The sequence below is a fragment of the Aotus nancymaae genome, unplaced genomic scaffold (genome assembly GCF_030222135.1).
Source record: "Aotus nancymaae isolate 86718 unplaced genomic scaffold, 86718_ANA_hifiasm-v0.15.2.pri h1tg000102l, whole genome shotgun sequence".
NCBI lineage: Eukaryota > Metazoa > Chordata > Mammalia > Primates > Aotidae > Aotus > Aotus nancymaae.
In genome coordinates, this window is record NW_026988517.1 from 1,884,311 (window position 1) to 1,902,024 (window position 17,714).

General features: G+C 53.0%; 1 protein-coding gene across 1 annotated transcript; it reads right to left on the reverse strand.

Annotated features, from left to right (window-relative positions):
* Positions 1-492: 492 nt before the first annotated feature.
* Positions 493-16,249, reverse strand: LOC105712280 (ketosamine-3-kinase-like). Its single transcript, XM_064370181.1, has 8 exons — positions 15,956-16,249; positions 14,765-14,800; positions 14,406-14,526; positions 8,097-8,248; positions 6,228-6,319; positions 4,216-4,298; positions 2,233-2,346; positions 493-1,988 (listed from the first exon to the last, which is right to left on the reverse strand). The coding sequence occupies exons 3-8, from the start codon at positions 14,442-14,444 to the stop codon at positions 1,650-1,652; spliced, it is 819 nt and encodes a 272-aa protein (XP_064226251.1). The 5' UTR covers positions 14,445-14,526; positions 14,765-14,800; positions 15,956-16,249; the 3' UTR covers positions 493-1,649.
* Between the last annotated feature and the right edge of the window lie 1,465 nt (positions 16,250-17,714).

Consider the following 17,714-nt stretch of genomic DNA (forward strand, 5'->3'; position numbering starts at 1 on the left):
GATTCGGGTCCTGAGCCAGCAGAGCAGGCAATGCAGGAGGATCTGATCCCACGCCCAGGCTGCATGGCTCTGGGTTCCTCCTGCCAGCACTCCCCACCAGGACCCCTGCAGCCCCTCAGAGCCTCCCCCACCAGAGCGGCAGAGCCTCCTGAGCCCACTTGGGCCGGGAGGGTGCCCAGGCCTGCTTTTCCCCGCCTGCCTGCCCTCAAGGATTAAGCTAACTTTCTCCACTTGTGCTAACATTTTCCATACATTCTTTTTTTTTTTTGAGACAACCTCCGCCTCCTGGGTTCAAGTAATTCTTCTGCCTTAGCCTCCGAGTAGCTGGGACTACAGGCTGGGACTACAGGCGCAGGCCTGTAATCCTAGCACTCGGGAAGCTGAGGAGGGAGGACTGCTTGAGCTCAGGAGTTTGAGACCAGCCTGGGCAACATGGCAAAACCTTGTCTCTACTAAAAATACAAAAATTAGCTAGGTGTGGTGGTTCACGCCTGTAGTTCCAGCTACTCAAGAGGCTGAGATAGGAGGATTGCTTGAACCTGGGAGTTTGAGGCTGCAGTGAGCTAGGATCACGCCACCACACTCCAGCCTAGATGACCGAGCAAGATCCTGTCTCTAAAAACAACAAAACAAAAACACTAGCTGTACCTGTTTATTGTCACAAAATATTACACAAGTTTTTCAGCAAACAACTAAGAAAAATATTGAATTACAATAAATGAAGGAAATATACAATCTTGTACATTATTGAAAGCACTGAAAGTTTATTCAAATTTTTATGCAAAGCGATTTATTAGCATCAATGTCATTCATGAAATATTTCTCATCACTACAATACTGAAGGAGGGAAAAATATTCACTCAGTGTATAAAGTTGCAAAGGAATGACAACTTAGCAAGCTTTAGAAAATGGCAGAGAAGACGGGGTAATGATAGAAGCAAGTAAGCCTCCTGGATTTACCCAAGGACACCCTAAGGCCAGCAGCTTGGTCACTCCCAGAATCGGTTTACAGACCTGCTCAGCCTGCAGCAGCATCCAGGGATCATGCAGGAAGAAGAGGAATGTGCCTGATTTTGGAACTGGTCATTTTAAGCAGCTTTTAGTAACATGGTTTCATGTCTAGACCCAAGTCTCACCAACCAAGAAGCATCAGCATGAACAGCTCCGAGATGTTCCTGCACAGGAGAGCAGGGAGGAGATGGCGGAAAGGCGCCCTCCAAGCAGCAGTGCCCAGGCATGCTGACCACCTCGTTCCTACACAGGAGAGCAGGGAGGAGGTGGCAGAAAGGTGCCCTCCAAGCAGCAGTGCCCAGGTGCACTGACCACCTCCTCACACACTGGATCCTCCCCGGCACCCACCTGAGATCACTTACAGTCTCTCCACCTCGGAGCAGCAGTGTGGCTCAGAGCCACCTTGCTTCATCCATTCCTCGGTTCATACCCTGCCTCTATCATGGCTCCGTCTACCTACAAACCCCCACAAAGTTGTAATGACAAAACCTCTCTTTGGAGATATTCTACACTTTGCAAGGCTTGGAAATAAGCTACTGAGTTGGTCTTAAGCTACTCTGGCCATGTGAAGAAACAAGAGTTTCTCCTAAAGAGGACTGTGGAGAAACCTCCGAGGCCTCCTCCAGAGCAAAGCACACTCACTTGACGAGATTCCTCATAATGTTCAGGGAGGATCCTCTGTACCCCAATCCAAAATGATTCCAGTGGTTCAAGTAGTGAAAGAGCTGATACAACTGAAGGCGCTTCTCGAATCCTGGGGCCCTGGGGATTTTACCGTGGTAGGCGGAATAAAAGGAGTTGCTAAAGCCCCCAAACATGCCGGCGATGGCCAGCTCATATTCCAAGTGACCATAGAAAGAAGCTGGGTCAAAAATGACTGGTCCAGAGGCATCCTCTGCTATGTTTCCACCCCAGAGGTCTCCGTGGAGTAAGGCTGGGGTGATCTCCAGGTAGCGGAACAGGTCAGGGATCTTTAACTGCAGGGAGGAAAATGGAGCCTCAGCCAACTGATCACGGCGTGCATGAGGGGTGCTGAGGGTTCCCTAAGCACTGCTCCACAACCCGCCCCCACCCCAGGCAGCAGCAGATGGGACACCACTAGGCACCCACCTCCCACCCAGAACCAGACTCCGAGGCAGCCTCACATGCCTTGGCGCCTCCCCACCTCAGGCGAGTGGCGCGTGTGGCAGGTGTTGGGGTGTGCGGTGGGGCCCCGCTCACCTGCAGAGTAGACCAAAGCTGGAGGGCCTCCCTGTCCCCAGACTCCTTCTCCACCATGTCCATCTGGGGTTGAATGGCAAAGAACACAACCCAGCCCTCCTGCCAGTCATTCACCTGCACAGTAACAGCAAAGCTGAAAGCAGAGTTCACTGGGAAATGCCAGGACTCAGGGAAAGCTCGGCTACCTAGAAGCATCTAAGTGGAGGGCTCCAGGGGCAGCACGTGGAAGGGGTGGCAGTCACAGCAGGCTGGGGAGTAACCACATCCCAGGGGAGCCAGAGTCTCACAGACACACGAGGCTCGGGGGAACCGCAGTCTCAGACACAGGAGGCTGGGGGGAACCACATCCCAGGGGAACCGGAGTCTCACGGACACAGGAGGCTAGGGGGAACCACATCCCGGGGGAACCGGAGTCTCACGGACACAGGAGGCTGGGGGGAATCACATCCCGGAGGAACCGGAGTCTCACGGACACACGAGGCTGGGGGGAACCACGTCCCAGGGGAACCGGAGTCTCACGGACATGCTGAGACCTCAGATCCTATCCCAAGAGCAGTAGGAAGCATGGGGATGCATCACGATCCACTCAGTAGCCTTCCAAGAACGAAGTCTTCTAGAACATTTCCTCCCTCCCTCCCTCCCTTCCTGCCTCCCTCCCTCCCTTTCTTCCTTTTTTTTTTTCTTTCTCTTTCTCTCTCTCTTTTTGTGAGACAAGGTCTTGCTCTATCACCCAGGCTGGAATGCAGTGGCACGATCACAGCTCACTGTAGCCTTGAACTCCCAGGCTCAAGCAGTTCTCCCACCTTGGCCTCCCAAAGTGCTGAGATTACAAGCATGAGCCACCAGGGCTTTTTAAGTTGTTTTTATTGTATTATATTTTATTATTATTTTTTGAAATGGAGTCTCACTCTGTCACCAGCCTGGAGTTCAGTGGCACAATCTCAGCTCACTGCAACCTCCGTCTCCTGGGTTCAAGGGATTCTCCTGCCTCAGCCTCTTGAGTAGCTGGGACTACAGGCATGTGCCCCCATGCCTGGCTCATTTTTGTATTTTTAGTAGAGATGGGGTTTCGCCATGCTGGCCAGGATGGTCTGGATCTCTTATGATCCGCCCACCTCGGCCTCCCAAAGCGCTGGGATTACAGGTATGAGCCACCGTGCCCAGCCTAGCTTTTTCATTTAAAATAAAAAATTGGTGTTTTTTTGCTGCTAAAGCAAGTGGCTAACATTTCCTCTTAATTTGCACTCACAGTGAAGTACGAAGGCCAGAGCTGGCTGACCTGCCTGACCCCAGGACTCACTTCTGACATCTGCTCAGACAGCACCTCCCCAGACAGTGCCCAAGTGTGTGCACACACATGTATACATATGCACACACACAGTGTGAAGACAGCCATGACAGGAAGGGGCAGACCTGGCTACAAAACCCCCTGCAGCAGGCAGGACCAGAGCGTGCCACTCCTGGCCCCTCAGCAGATTTCTGGACAACCTTCTACATTTCCAAGACTTTCTACTGCCCCCGTGCCCACCAGCAAACCCCAGAAAGTTTTCTAGGTTCATCTGTATCCCCCTCCAAGGAGCCATCACCCTGTCCACTCCACACGTGCTGGGCATCAAGCAGAATTTCCCAGGCTGAAACGCGGAAGGAAGCAACCATAAAATCATACAACCGAAAGTTACAAACCCTTGTCATTCCACTCTCCTTGACAGTTTAGTATATCTAAAAGAAAACATCTGTTATACTCCCTCATTTTTATCCACCTTGAAATTCCACATCTAACTTGCTGGTCCTCCTTGGTTTCTTCATGCTTACCTAGCACATTAGGTGGGTCAATCTCATGTCAACCTCTTAAACATCAGCAAACAAAAAATGGTGAAATACTTTTACTAAAGCTCACGAAAAAAGGAAGGGGGTGTGCCTCCCACCCTGTGTCTCTCAATAGCTGACCTGACTGTGAAATAGAAGCAAACGCCATACACTCACCTGGGGAAGACATCCACAGCATGTCACCAGGTCAAATCCAAACCGGTCCACAAAGGGCCGTTCCTCCTGCCCACCTCCTCTCCCTTGCAGGCAAAAGAAAAAAAAGAAGGAAAATGAGTTAGTTCCAAGGGATCCTGGGCCCCACTCTCGAAACTGAGTCACCTTCAGACACAACCTCAGTGAGCTCCTACGAGCTTATGCCCCTGCCAGAGACAAACAGGGCCTGGGTCTCCACCAACCCACAGAACACCCCAAACAGGGCCTGCTCCAGCACATGTTGGCATCAAAGACACTAGCTGCTCTAGACACAGACAGGACAGGGAGCCCACAGGCACCTCTCAGGGGACCTGTCTCACATCCCAACAGGACACATGGGGCCGAGGGGGAGGACCACACACTGTCAGGAAAAAAAAAGAGGAAGACCCTCTTAAAGAGGAAAAACATACTTTGGGAGACTGAGGTGGGCAGATCACCTGAGGTCAGGAGTTTGAGACCAATCTGGTCCAACATGGTGAAATCCCATCTCTACTGAACATATAAAAATTAGCTGGGTGTGGTGGCAGGCACCTATAATCCCAGCTACTCGGGAGGCTGAGGCAGAAGAATCACTTGAACTCAGGAGGCAAAGGTTGCAGTGAGCTGAGATCACGCCATTGCACTCCAGCCTGGGTGACAAGAGTGAAACTCCGTCTCAAAAAAAAAAAAACAAAACATAAAAAATAAAAAACAGGCCAGGCGCGGTGGCTCACACCTGCAATCCCAGCACTTTGGGAGGCCAAGGCAGGCGGAGGTTGCAGTGAGTCAAGATTACACCACTGCACTCTAGCCTAGGGGAAAAGAGCGAGACTTCCTCAAGAAAGAAAGAAAAAAGAAAAGAAAAGAGAAGATGAGAAGAGAAAAGAAACGAAAAGAAAGAAAATAAAGAAGAAAAAGAATCTGCCCCCAATCCATCAGAAGGAATGGCTCTCAGTGGCAAATCTGCTGCCATATGTGCCAGATAGACTACTGTGCTTTGAAATAATCTCAGGCTGGGCACGGTGGTTCGTGCCTGAATCTCAGCACCTTGGGAGGCTGAGGCAGGTGGATCCCCTGAGGTCAGGAGTTCAAGACCAGCCTGCCCAACGTAGTGAAACACCATCTCTACTTAGCTGGCCTGGTGGCGGGTACCTGTAATCCCAGCTACTCGGGAGGCCAAGGCAGGAAAATCACTTAAAACCAAGAGGCGGAGGTGGCAGTGAGCCAAGATCATGCCCCTGCAATCCAGCCTGGCAGTAAGAGCAAAATTCCGTCTCAGAAAAAAAGAAATCATCACTCCTCTGCAGTCTCCCTAACTCAAGGGAAATCCCAATGGACTAAACCCCCTGAGATTAGAAGGGACAGGACAGGGAACCTGGTGGCCTCTCAGTAGATGTCACCAGACAGGTGGCCTGAGGGGCACCCGTCATGGACCCTCACAGAACAGCCTGTCTAGTCGCATGCCTCATACAGTAGATCCTTAGTCATCTGCTCTGATTGGCAGCTCATCTGCCTCACATTTACCACATGGGCTGCACAGATTCTGAATGTCAGCAGGTTAAAATACTGGAAAATTCCCTCAATCCTGACAGCACGTTACACTCTAGAAAGTTCAGACAGGACGGCTGTAATTCTGAGCCTCAAGTATGACTGTTTTACAAGGAGAGACCCTGTGCTTAAAGGTCTTGCTCTTTAAACATAGCCAGAGGACCTCTGCTTAGACTCATCTGGGGAAGGAGAGGTAAAAGCAACTGTCACGCCAGGGGAGGTCTCATGTCCAGCAAACGTTTTCCGTGTTTTGAATGCATTTAGGACACACACTCATCACATCCACAGTGTTCAGTGCACTGTGAGAGGCAGCTCAGGGCTGACATTCCTTTGCTCTGGCATCATCACGTTTGACCCTCCCATGGCCGCTGCACGGCCCCACCTCTGAGCCCACACTGGCTCAATGTTCTCCTCTAAGCAGGAGCACCACAGCCTGCACAGCACCATACCCACTGTGCCCACCTCTTTCAGGAGCATCTCTCCATGCTTCTTGTTCTCAAGGTGTAAATTGGCCAGCTGGGCTCCAAGCTTTACAGCATGACTGTCAAATCAAAAGGTAGCAACTAAACGGATGAGACGCAGAAAGGTGAGACACACCCACCACTCAGTCTCACAGCACATAAAGAGGGGGCAAACTTTTAATTTATTTTTTTGAGACGGAGTTTCACTCTGTCGCTCAGGCTGGAGTGCAGTGGTACGATCTCAGCTCACTGCAACCTCTGCCTCTTGGGTTTAAGTGATTCTCCTGCCTCAGCTTCCCGAGTAGCTGGGACTACAGGTGTGCACCACCATGCCCGACTAATTTTTGTATTTTTTTTTAGTAGAGACAGAGTTCCACAATATTGGACAGGCTGGTCTCGAACTCTTGACCTCATGATCCACCTGCCTCAGCCTCCCAAAGTGCTGGCATTACAGACATGAGCCACCACACCTAGCCTGTTTTTTTTGTTTGTTTTAGTGAGATGGAGTCTCGCTCCACAGGCCAGGCTAGAGTGCAGTGGTGCAATCTTGGCTCACTGTAACTTCTGCCTCCTGGGTTCAAGCCATTCTCCTGCCTAGGCCTCCCGAGTAGCTGAGACTATAGGTGTGCACCACCACGCCAAGCTAATTTTTGTATTTTTAGTAGACACAGGGTTTCACCATGTTTCTCAATCTCTTGAACTTGTGATCCACCCACCTCAGCCTCCCAAAGTGTTGGGATTATAGGCATAAGCCACCATGCCCAGCCAAACATTCTGGTATTTTTTGAGACAGAGTCTCGCTCTGTTGCCCAGGCTGGAGTGCAGTGGCATGATCTCAGCTCACTACAACCTCCACCTCCAGAGTTCAAATCATTCTCCTGCCTCAGCCTCCAGAGTAGCTGGGATTACAAGCGCCCACCACCACGCCTGGCTAATTTTTTTGTATTTTTAGTAGAGGTGGGGTTTTACTGTGTTGGCCAGGCTGGTCTCAAACTGCTGACCTCAAGTGATCTGCCTGCCTCAGCCTCCCAAAGTGCTGGGATTACAGGGGTGAGCCACCATGCCCAACCAGTAGGTTGAACATTTTGAGGACAGAAAGTCAGCTCTGGTGAAGCATGAGGGGGATAAATGTGCTGATTATTTGACAATCTTTCCCAGCCTCATTCAAGTTTGCAGCAGGGTTTTTTGTTTTTGAGTCTGAGTCTCACGCTATTACCCAGGCTAGGCTGCAGTGGCGTGATCTCAGCTCACTGCAACCTCTGCCTCCCGGGTTCAAGCGATTCTCATGCCTCAGCCTCCTGAGTAGCTGGGACTACAGGGGAGCACCACCACGCCCAGCTAATTTTTTATTTTTACTAGACAGGTTTCACAATGTTGCCCAGGTTGGTCTCAAACTTCTGACCTCAAGTGATTAATCTGCCTCGGCCACCCAAAGTGCTGGGATTACAGGCATGAGCCACAGCGCCTGGCCCACAGTAGGGTCTTTGGTCAGTATCTCACTTTGGGAGATTCCTATTGCTACTGCCCTTGGTTGCAGCAAGTGCCTGCTGTTCATTCTGCAAAACTCATGATAGGTGGAGTCATGGGGTTCTTGGAGTCATGGGGTTCTTTGTGTCACACTCCTCAAAATGGTGCCCCCAGTACAAGCTTCAGTTATCAGAGAACCACTTGGTGTAAAATAAAGCCAGCCAGGGGTGGTGTGAAGATGCGCCAGCTCAGATAATAAAGCCAGTGGGGGTCTGGGGGGTGGTGTGAAGCCAGCCGGGGGCAGTGTGAAGACCCACCTGCTCAGATAATAAAGCCAGCGGGGGTCAGGGGGTGGTGTGAAGCCAGCAGGGGGGTGGTGTGAAGACCCACCTGCTCAGATGCCTCATGTCCACATGCTCTATCACCAGCATGCTTCCGCCGCCTGGGGCATCCAGAACCTTGATGGGCTTGGGCACTCTCACTGTGTTTGTTTTCAGGATGGCAGTTAAGCTTGCCATCTCACCTTCAAACATTCTTCTGGCCTGTCAGAAAAATAACAGAAGCAGGGGAAATGGAGGGAGGCAAGGTTAGTTCTGGAAAGGTTCTGTAGAGATGTTTTCCTCTAGCATTACAACTTCACACCAAAGCTGTCCTGATTGAGGATTCCATATACACGGACGGTGTTTTCAAAGGCACTTTTCCACAGGATAGGCTGCAGGGTCAGACGCCATACCGGAAGAAGAGGGCTTGTGCTTTCTGGTATTGGACTATATTCCTATAGTGCTATGGCTGAATTGGAGGTTCTCTGGAGAGAGGAAAGTGGAAGGCACTAATCCACTAAGATCTGGCAAACAGCAGACTGTGAATGTGGGTTACCGGTCAGTATCCTCATACAATACCTCAACTCCAGTCCTGTTCCACCTATAGGACACATGCTCATCTGGCCTCTCAGGTGCAGGCAGAACCCTGACTGCGTATGCCAGTGACCTGGGGTCACTTTTTACCTGAACAGACCACCAAGACCTATGCTACCTCCTGCCTAGCACTGGAAACCACCTCATCTTGAGACATCCTTTCCATCTGACTCCCCAGGACTACAGCAAGCCCTCCCCAGGACTACAGGGGTCCCCCTGCTCACCACACGGTAGTGATCCCTAAAGAAGAGGTCAGGGTCAGCGGCCTTTCCTTTCCTCCTGCTACACACACCACTGCCCTGCCCACTTCCCCATCCTCACCTGGGGCTCCACCCTTACACACAGACACACACACATGACATACAGACACGGATACACCATACACAGACACATACAGACATAACATACACAATGTACATACAGACACACACACACGACATACAGACACAGATACACCATACACACAGACACAACATACACACACATACAACAGACACACAGACACACACACTCTCCTCGTGCTCCTGTCTTCCAGCTTTCTTCAGCCTTCTTTCAGTTCTTTAGAGTCCCTACCTCCTCAGCCTCAGAGCCCCACCACTGCTGCCATGTCACCACTGCTTGGAACATTTTTTTTTTTTTTTTTTTTGAGACAGAGTCTTACTCTGTCACCAGGCTGGAGTACAGTGGTGCAATCTCAGCTCACTGCAACCTCCACCTCACCTCTGGAGTTCAAGTGATTCTCCTGCCTCAGCCTCTGGAGTAGCTAAGATTATAGGCGCACGTCAGCACACCTGGCTAATTTTTGTATTTTTAGTAGACACGGCATTTAGCCACGTTGGCCAGACTGTTCTTGAACTCCTGAGCTCAGGTGATCCGCCCGCCTCAGCCTCCCAAAGTGCTGGGATTACAGGCGTGAGCCACCGTGCCTGGCTGGATCACTCTTCCTCCATCTTTTGCCACGTCAGTGCCTTCCTAGCCACCCTTCAGATTTCAACTTTGTATCTGTTTCCATGTCTCAAAGAAATCTTCCCTAACTTCCCATATTAGGTAATTCTTCCCCTTTAAAATACCTTCTTTCTTTTAAAGGAAAATTGTCACTGAAGAACACATAGAAAAGTGCACAACTCCAAAGAGCCCAACTCAATACGTTCCTACAGTGTGAGCATCGCCCAGATCAAGGCTCCGGATTCACTGCAATCCAAGACACCTCTTCTCTCCATCACCCACCATCCTGTTCCCCAAAGGCAACCTCTATCCTGACTTTCCACAGCATAGGTGTTTTTTTTTTTTTTTGAGATCGTGTCCTACTCTGTCGACCAGGCTGGGGTGAAGTGGTGTGATCTCAGCTCACTGCAACCTTCACCTCTCAGGTTCAAGCGATTCTTCTGCCTTGGCCTCCCGAGTAGCTGGGACTACAGGCGCACGCCACCATGCCCAGCTAATTTTCTTTATTTTTAGTAAAGATGGGGTTTCACCGTGTTAGCCAGGATGGTCTCGATCTCCTGACCTTGTGATTCATCTGCCTCACCCTTCCAAAGTGCTGGGATTACAGGCATGAGCCACCATGCCCAGCCCTCCACAACAGAGAGATATTTTGCCTACTTTGTCATTATTCTGCACCGAGTCCCGTGGTCTCTGGGGTGTGGCCGAGGCATGCTGCTCTATTCGCTCACTCTACCGCTCAACCGCTCACAGACACCCACATGCAGAGCTGCCTCTAATATCCTCCTACTCATTCTCACGACCACTGACTCTATGGCCTGGGGCAGCAGCTTCAGCCTACTGTGCCTCAGCTTCATCTGCAAAACGGAGCCAGGAATAGTACCAGTTTCACAGGCTGGCTGTCAGCTGAGTCAGCAACTAACTTCCACAGTCCCTTCTGGGTTGTTTTAGTTCGGTTTTTGGATTTTGTCTGGACAGGGTCTCGCTCTGTCACCCAGGCTGGAGTGCAGTGGTGTGATCATAGCTCACCACAGTCTCAAATTCCTGGGCTCAAGAGATCCTCTTGCCTTAGCCTCCTGAGTAGCAACAACTACAGGCACACGATGCCACCAGGCCTGGCTAATTTTTTTTCCCTTTTTTGAGACAGAGTCTCAGTCTGTTGCCCAGCCTGCAGTGCAAGGCATGATCTCTCTCGGCTCACTGCAACCTCCACCTCCCAGGTTCAAGCAATTCTCCTACCTCAGCCTCAGGAGTAGCTGGGATTACAGGTGCCTGCCACCAACCCTGGCTAACTTTTGTATTTTTAGTAGAGACAAGGTTTCATCATGTTGGCCAGGCTGGTCTCGAACTCCTAACCTCAGGTGATCTGCCCACCTCAGCCTCCCAAAGTGATTGAATTACAGTGGCAGCGTGAGCCACTGTGCCTGGCCTCCTTTGATTATTCTTATCTGTCCTTTGCATCCTGGGTAACTGGTTTCCTCTCATACTCCTCCCTTAAGTTAATCTTTTGTACCTCTACATCCCAACTTATGCTTAATTTTATTTTGGGGCTACTCTAGAGTATCAGTGTTCTTAGCTTTAGCTAGAAACTTAGGGCCACATACAAGTGGGTATTTCTGTGGAGGAGCTTAGCCGCTATCTGGTTCACAGACCCTCCTTCCCCTCTCTCTGCATTTTGTTTGTCGTGTTCCTCCTTATTTTCTCCCCAACGAGTACTCTAGTAAAGTACAGCCAGGACCCAGTTTTCCCTTTGTTTTGTTTTTGAGACTTAGACTCGGTCTTGTCCCCCAGACTGGAGTGCAATGGCAAGATCTTGGCTCACTGCAACCTCTGCCTCCCAGATTCAAGTGATTCACCTGCCTCAGCCTCCTGAATAGCTGGGATTACAGGCTAATTTTTAGCACCTGTGTATTTCCATATGCAGCCTGATTGGGTACGTCCTTGTCCCCCTCCGCAGAGCACTGTGACCTCTAGGACAGCAAGGAAGAAGGACCGAGTATTCTTTCCTCTCTGTATCTCAGCACCTTGCATGGTGCTCCTGGAAGGTAGTAAGTTCCCAATAAATGCTGGCTCAACCAAAATCAAAACAACCACCACCACCACCAAGACCAAATAAGCAATAAACCCCGGATTTTACAGTCCAGTGACTTCCCCTCTGAGCTTCGATATTTTTGCATTAAAGTAAAAAGGTTGACCAAACTGATTTCTAAGGTCATGTTCAGCTTGTAGATTGGAAGTAAACAGGCCCTGGTGAGGTCACTGGGGTTCCTTCTGCAATATGTACCATTGGGGAGTCCCCCCAGATGGCACTCTGGCTCTGTCAGGTTTCAGACCTCAGAGTCTGAAACTTCTGGGATTGCTTTCAACATCTAGTGTTGAGAACTGCTAGAAAATGACTTTGCCAAGGGAGTGTGGTAAAACACTGAATAGTCCTGACCCTCTGTGAGAGGTCAGGTGCCCTTGGCATGGGGTAGTAGACAGTCCAGCTGCCCCCAGCCAGGGCAGTCTGTGATACTGGGAGGGTTTTGAGGGTGATGCTTGCTGGAGCAATGGAGGTCGGGACTGTCTTCACAAAAAAGCTTTAATGGACGACCCACAGTGATGTGCAGCAGAACTCTACAGCCTTTTTTTTTTTTTTTTTTTTTGAGACAAAGTCTCACTCTGCCACCCGGGCTGGAGCACTGTGGTGTGATCTCAGCTCACTGCATCCTCCACCTCCTGGGTTCAAGTGATTCTCCTACCTCAGCCTCCTGAGTAGCTGGGACTACATGCACATACCACCATACCCAGCTAATTTTTGTATTTTTGGTAGAGGCGGGGTTTCATCATGTTGGCCAGGTGATCCTGAACTCCTGACCTCAAATGATCCACCCACCTTGGCCTCCCAAAGTGCTGGGATTACGGGTGTGAGCAACTGTGCCTGGCCAAGTCTCTCATTTTTGGAGTGAAACCGAGACCCAGAGCCTGGAATAGTTTGGGAGCTGAGTTGCAAAGGAACTGAGCCTGAGCGCTGGCACTGGGACTCAAATGCAGGCTCTCACAGCGCCCCATTCCGGGCTCCTGTGACCAAATTACAGTATAAGGGAGCTCTCAGATCCTCAGGTGTGCAAGTAGGGATGCGGAAGTTTCCAGAGGCTACACAACTGAACGAAGCTGCATGTAAGTCTTATTCTAGAATTCTTGGTAACCAGGTCAGCTCTTCCATCAGCATGTGAAATGTGTGCACATAGGCACGCAGAACTCACTGGAAAGCCTTTACACGATGACTGGTGGATTTCATGTTTTGCTTTCCTGGTTGCTTTTTGTGGTGTGGGAGGGGCCTAAGGTGAGGGTCAAGTTTCCATCCGCGGCCAAAGCTCTACCCAAATAAAAACGCTTTTGAGTCAGCAATCTTCTACACAGGAGCTGATTCAAGCAAGGTTAACTGACCAGGGGGCTTGGAGTCACATATGGGAGAGGCACCCTCCTTGGGCAATGTCAACTGCCAGCTTTTGGGTGGTGAGCTGGCTTAGGGGCTGCTTGGTGGGTAGGGGAGACAGAGCTCTACCTCGCTCCCAAAGATCCCGAACCTAGAAGGACCTAGAACCAGCTCACAGTCAGTGTCATCTCCATAACAAGGGCTCCTATATCAGTGATGGCTAATTCTGTGTGGGTCAGGAGTGCTGGTGACACCGCTAGGGAAGTGGGGAGAATGCAGCCCTGTCTGCAGTCAGCAGGAAGGCCGCTCAGAAGGCAGCTTCCACAGGCTGCTGCAGAACTTTGAAGAACAGCCTCCTTCCCCTGTAAGAAACCCTCTGCCATCACTTCTAGCAATACTTCCTGTTTTTCTCTCTCCCCTCGGGTGGGATGCTGTGGCCTCCCAGCCAGGGAGGTAGGCGACAAAGACCCTGCTCAAGTCCAGGCCTTGCCCAGTCAGACCCCTAAACAGCAAATGCCAGCCCAGAAAAAAAGCAGAGAAAGCAAGTTTCAGGGTTTGTGGGATTTTGAAAAGGCAGAAGGAGCCCTCTATTCATTCTTTATTTGTTTAGCAAAAACTGTACGATGGAACTCCTTCCCCCAATGTATATACACGCATTAGAGTGTGTACATACACACATTAGAATGTGAACTACCTATATATATATACACACATTCACTTAGTTATATGTATTAGGTCCACACACTGTCTATTCTGCAGAACGTTGAAGAATGTGTTATTGGCCTCATTTTGAAGTTGTGGAAACTGAGACGCCCAGAGGTGAAGGAGGTTAAGTCTCATGACCAAAGTAAGAGAGACAGAGACAGAGCTCTAGACGGGAGACTAGAAAAGGCCCCCACGCTGTACCCAGATCTTGGCAGAGGCCGGGGGCATGGAATGGTGAACTCTGGTCAGTCATTTCAGCCAACTAGAAAACAGTCGTCCGGGATCCCGATGTTTGGGGCAGGAAGGAGAAGTGCAGGAAGGCACTGTGACGGGTCCCAGCGCTGCGCGCACCTTCTCCACCGCGGAGCCAAGCGGCAGTTTCCACAGCAGCCGGCAGGGGGCAGTGCACCTTGCCTTTTTGAAGCCTCTGGGCGCCCGGGCAGCGTTCGGGAAAGAAAACCAGGAGGCTCCGCCAGTAGCATCTAGGAACAGGCCAGGAGTAGAGCCCGCACGTAGTAGGTGCTCCAGGCACGTCTGGGGCACAGAGGGCTTGAGTGATAAATTTGAATTCCATTTTAGAGACTGGAAGGGAAGAAGGGGGCGTCTCAGCCCCTGCCAGCACCTACCTTCCACCTTGGGGCCTTATCAATGAACACAGCTTAGCACCTACTACGTTGCAGGTGCCCTGGAGACCTCTGGACAACCCGGCTCCCTTCTCACCCCGTTTTCCTCGTTGGCGAGTCTGCCTCCTCTTTCCATCTCTTCCTCTCACCACACACAACCAGCCGCAGAGCGAGGGTGGGCGCTCGCTGTCTCCCTGGAGAACCAGCTCCTCGCAAATCTGAGGGGCATGGGGACCCGCGAGGGGGAGAAGTCGGGAGAGGCCAGGGGTGCCCAGGAAGAATCAAGAGAAAGCCAGGCGAATGGCTGATGCGGGGACGCGGCGAGCCAGCACTGCCCTCAGGGTCACGGCTGTCTCCCTCTGTGGGACTTACCCGGCCCATGAGATGCAGTCACCTGCCCAACCCTCACCCACTTGCGCACTTAGGGGCGTGCACGTGTCCCCTCGCCGAACGCACCAACGAGCTCCGCGCGTGATATGGCCGGCGGGGACCCTGGCGTAGGAGGGAGGAGCAAGTCAGAGCTCAGGCCGAGGGCAGATCCCCACACGCTTCCCGGGAGACCCGGTGAAGGCGCGCTACGGCGTCTCTGTGCCAAGCAGGGGCGCAGGCTCAACCCCCATCTCATGTTCAGCCAAGTTTCCTCCCGCAAGGTCACGCTCAAACACTCGCGCAGAGAAAGGAGGAGCTGAAAGTTGCGCCACTGTCCCAATTCCAAACTAACTGTACCCTCGCCAGGGCGCCTCGCCCCAATGTCACCGCTGCCCGCCCCCATACGCTCCCAGAAGGGGTGGCTATGCCCCACGCAGGTCACACATGCGAGAGACACAGGCAAGTTGTTAACTTTTGTCAGATTATTTCTCGGGAGTTGCGGCGCCTAACGGGGTTGGGACGGATTCGGAGTTTCGAGTTGCCACTAACACCACTCCGGCCGTGCTCCCCTTGGCCCACCCACGTCCCCCACTGTCCACCACGACGTGTTCCGTTCTCTCGTCCCGGGTGCCAACTTTAACCCCGGGTCTGGAGCAGCGCGCGCTGAAGGCGACCCCGGGGCCCGAGAGCCACCTCCCGGGTCTGCGCCTGCTCGCAGACCGGGGGACTTGATCCGGATACTGTCCCACGGCCGCTGGTCCAGATCACTGGCGCCCTCCGCGGTGTCCCGGCCTGTGACCCCAGATCCGCTCGAGAGCGCCTGAGCCCGGCCACCCAGCGAGGTCTCCTCCCACGGGCGGCCCCAGCTGGGGAGATCCCAGCCCGGCGCCGGGTGCAATGTCACTGGGGCTGCTTTCGGGAACCGCTGCCCGGGACTTGCTGTAGGTTCCCCGCAGAGCTCCAGGCAGCTCCTCCAGAGATGGCCGAAGACCCCTAAGCCCGAACCTCCACCCTGACCTTCTTCCTCTCCCAGAGCCCCGGGTGGTTGCCGTGGCTAAGAAGGGGTTTCCCTACGAGTGTCTTCCACTAGAATCCTAGGGGCTTCAGTCCCACCTCCACTGTCACACCCTTTGAGTCCCCTCCACACCCCTTCAGTTCCCGGGTCCAGACAATCAACCCTCCACTCCGAGAACCCACAGGAAACTGCGGAGCCCCCAACTCCGGCGGACGCAGCCCCCGCGCACCCCAAGCAGGGTTCGCCTCCGCACGCGCACTCACCAAGGCTGGAGACACTCTGGAGTTTCCGGGATTCGGGCATGAGGGGGTTCCGAGGATAAGAAAGGGGTGTGGGTGTCCCGGACACTCTCCCCCTTTCAGGCTCACATCGCCTCTTCCTTCTCGCTCCGTTCCTCTTCTTCCTCCTCCCTTCGGTCTAGGGCTCTTGGTCTTTGCAAAGTGTCGAAACTGTCTGGCATAGTGGGCTCCGCCGGCGGCGCCTGAAGGCGGGAAAGCGAGGAGGCGGGGTGAGGGTGGGAGCGGGCTCGGGAACACCTTCCCCCCGAGTGTAACCTGAGTGAAAGGCGGCGCGATTGGGGAGGGACCGCCTTCCCTGGCCGGCTGGACCGGGAGCCGGTGCGTGCCAGAGCCAGGCCACCGCCTCCCCCGCACGCGGCCCTCCCTTGCCTCCGCCCAGCGCCCGCCCCTCCCGGCCCAACGCCTACGTTCGCCCCCTCCCACCCCGGCTTGGCTCGGCTTTCCCCTGGCTACGGGCTTCCTGCGAGCTGAATTTAGCTCTGCCAAGCCACGTGGACCGCAGCGGGCTCAGCACAGCCCGGGCCTGGGAGACGCCGGAGGCGGCGGCGGCGCGGGGACCTAATTGGCGCCCCTAGAGGAGCTTCCCGCTCCCCGGATGGCGGGGCTAAGGAAGAGCGCCCAGGCGGGCCGGGAGCCACTGGGGTCCGTTTCAGAAAGAAGACTGGCACGCACCGAGAGATTGGCGGCGCCCAGAAGAGCTGGAGTCGGGAGCACGGTGGGGACGAAGGGCCGATCCCCTGCTGGCGACCCACTTCCTCTAAGGGCGCGGGACTCAAGGTGGGATTTAGGGAGGGGGAAGGGAGGAGCGTGGCTGGGCTAGGGGACACTGGCGTCCAGAACCGCGCTCGGAGCCACAGAGCCGGGCACCGCTGTCGGAGCCACAGAGCCGGGCACCGCTGTCGGCCCTGGCCCAGCCCTTGCCCTGGCTCGCCTGCCGCCGCTTTTTCCTCCCAGATGCGGAGGCTGGTGCTTGGGGTTTGCGGATTAGACTTGCAGTTATTTAGCCTTCCCTCTTTTACAGGGAAGCAGGGGCGGTGGAGACTTATCTTGCTGAATGGCAGAGTGCAGGGTTTGGATGCTAAATGAAGTACACAAGTCATGTACATCTTTTTATGGTTTTTTGGTTCTGAGCCCCTTAGTGAGACTACCTCTTTCACAACTTTTACGAGGAATGTAAGAGCAAAGAGGCACAGTTTGGCCTTAGGGTCACTGCATCCTTCCACCACCCCATACTCCAGCTGGAGAGAGATCAGCCTTTTGCAGTGGAAGGGAGGAGAGCTCCCCAGCCTTTGATTCATCAGAGGGCTGCTGTAGTACAGGGGTTCAGGCCAGGGCAAGCAGGGTCACAGTTCTTGGTTCAAATCCTGCACTGCCGCACAATGGAGGTATGAGCTTGGGCTGGTGACTGAACCTCTCAGCCTAGGTGGCTCTGTGCCTCTGTTTCCTCACCTGTGAGAACCGACCTAAGAAGTGTCTATCTGATGAGGTTGTCGTGATGAGTAAGTGAATTCGTACATGTAGAACCTTTGGAACTGTCTCCAAAGACGGAGACTTGCTCTGTCACCTAGGCTGGAGTGCAGTGGCGCAGTCTCGGCTCACTGCAACCTCTGCCTCCCGGGTTCAAGCGATTCTCCTGCCTCAGCCTCCTGAGTAGCTGGGACTACAGGTTCACGTGACCGTGCCCAGCTAATTTTTGTATTTTTGTAGAGACGGGGTTTCACCA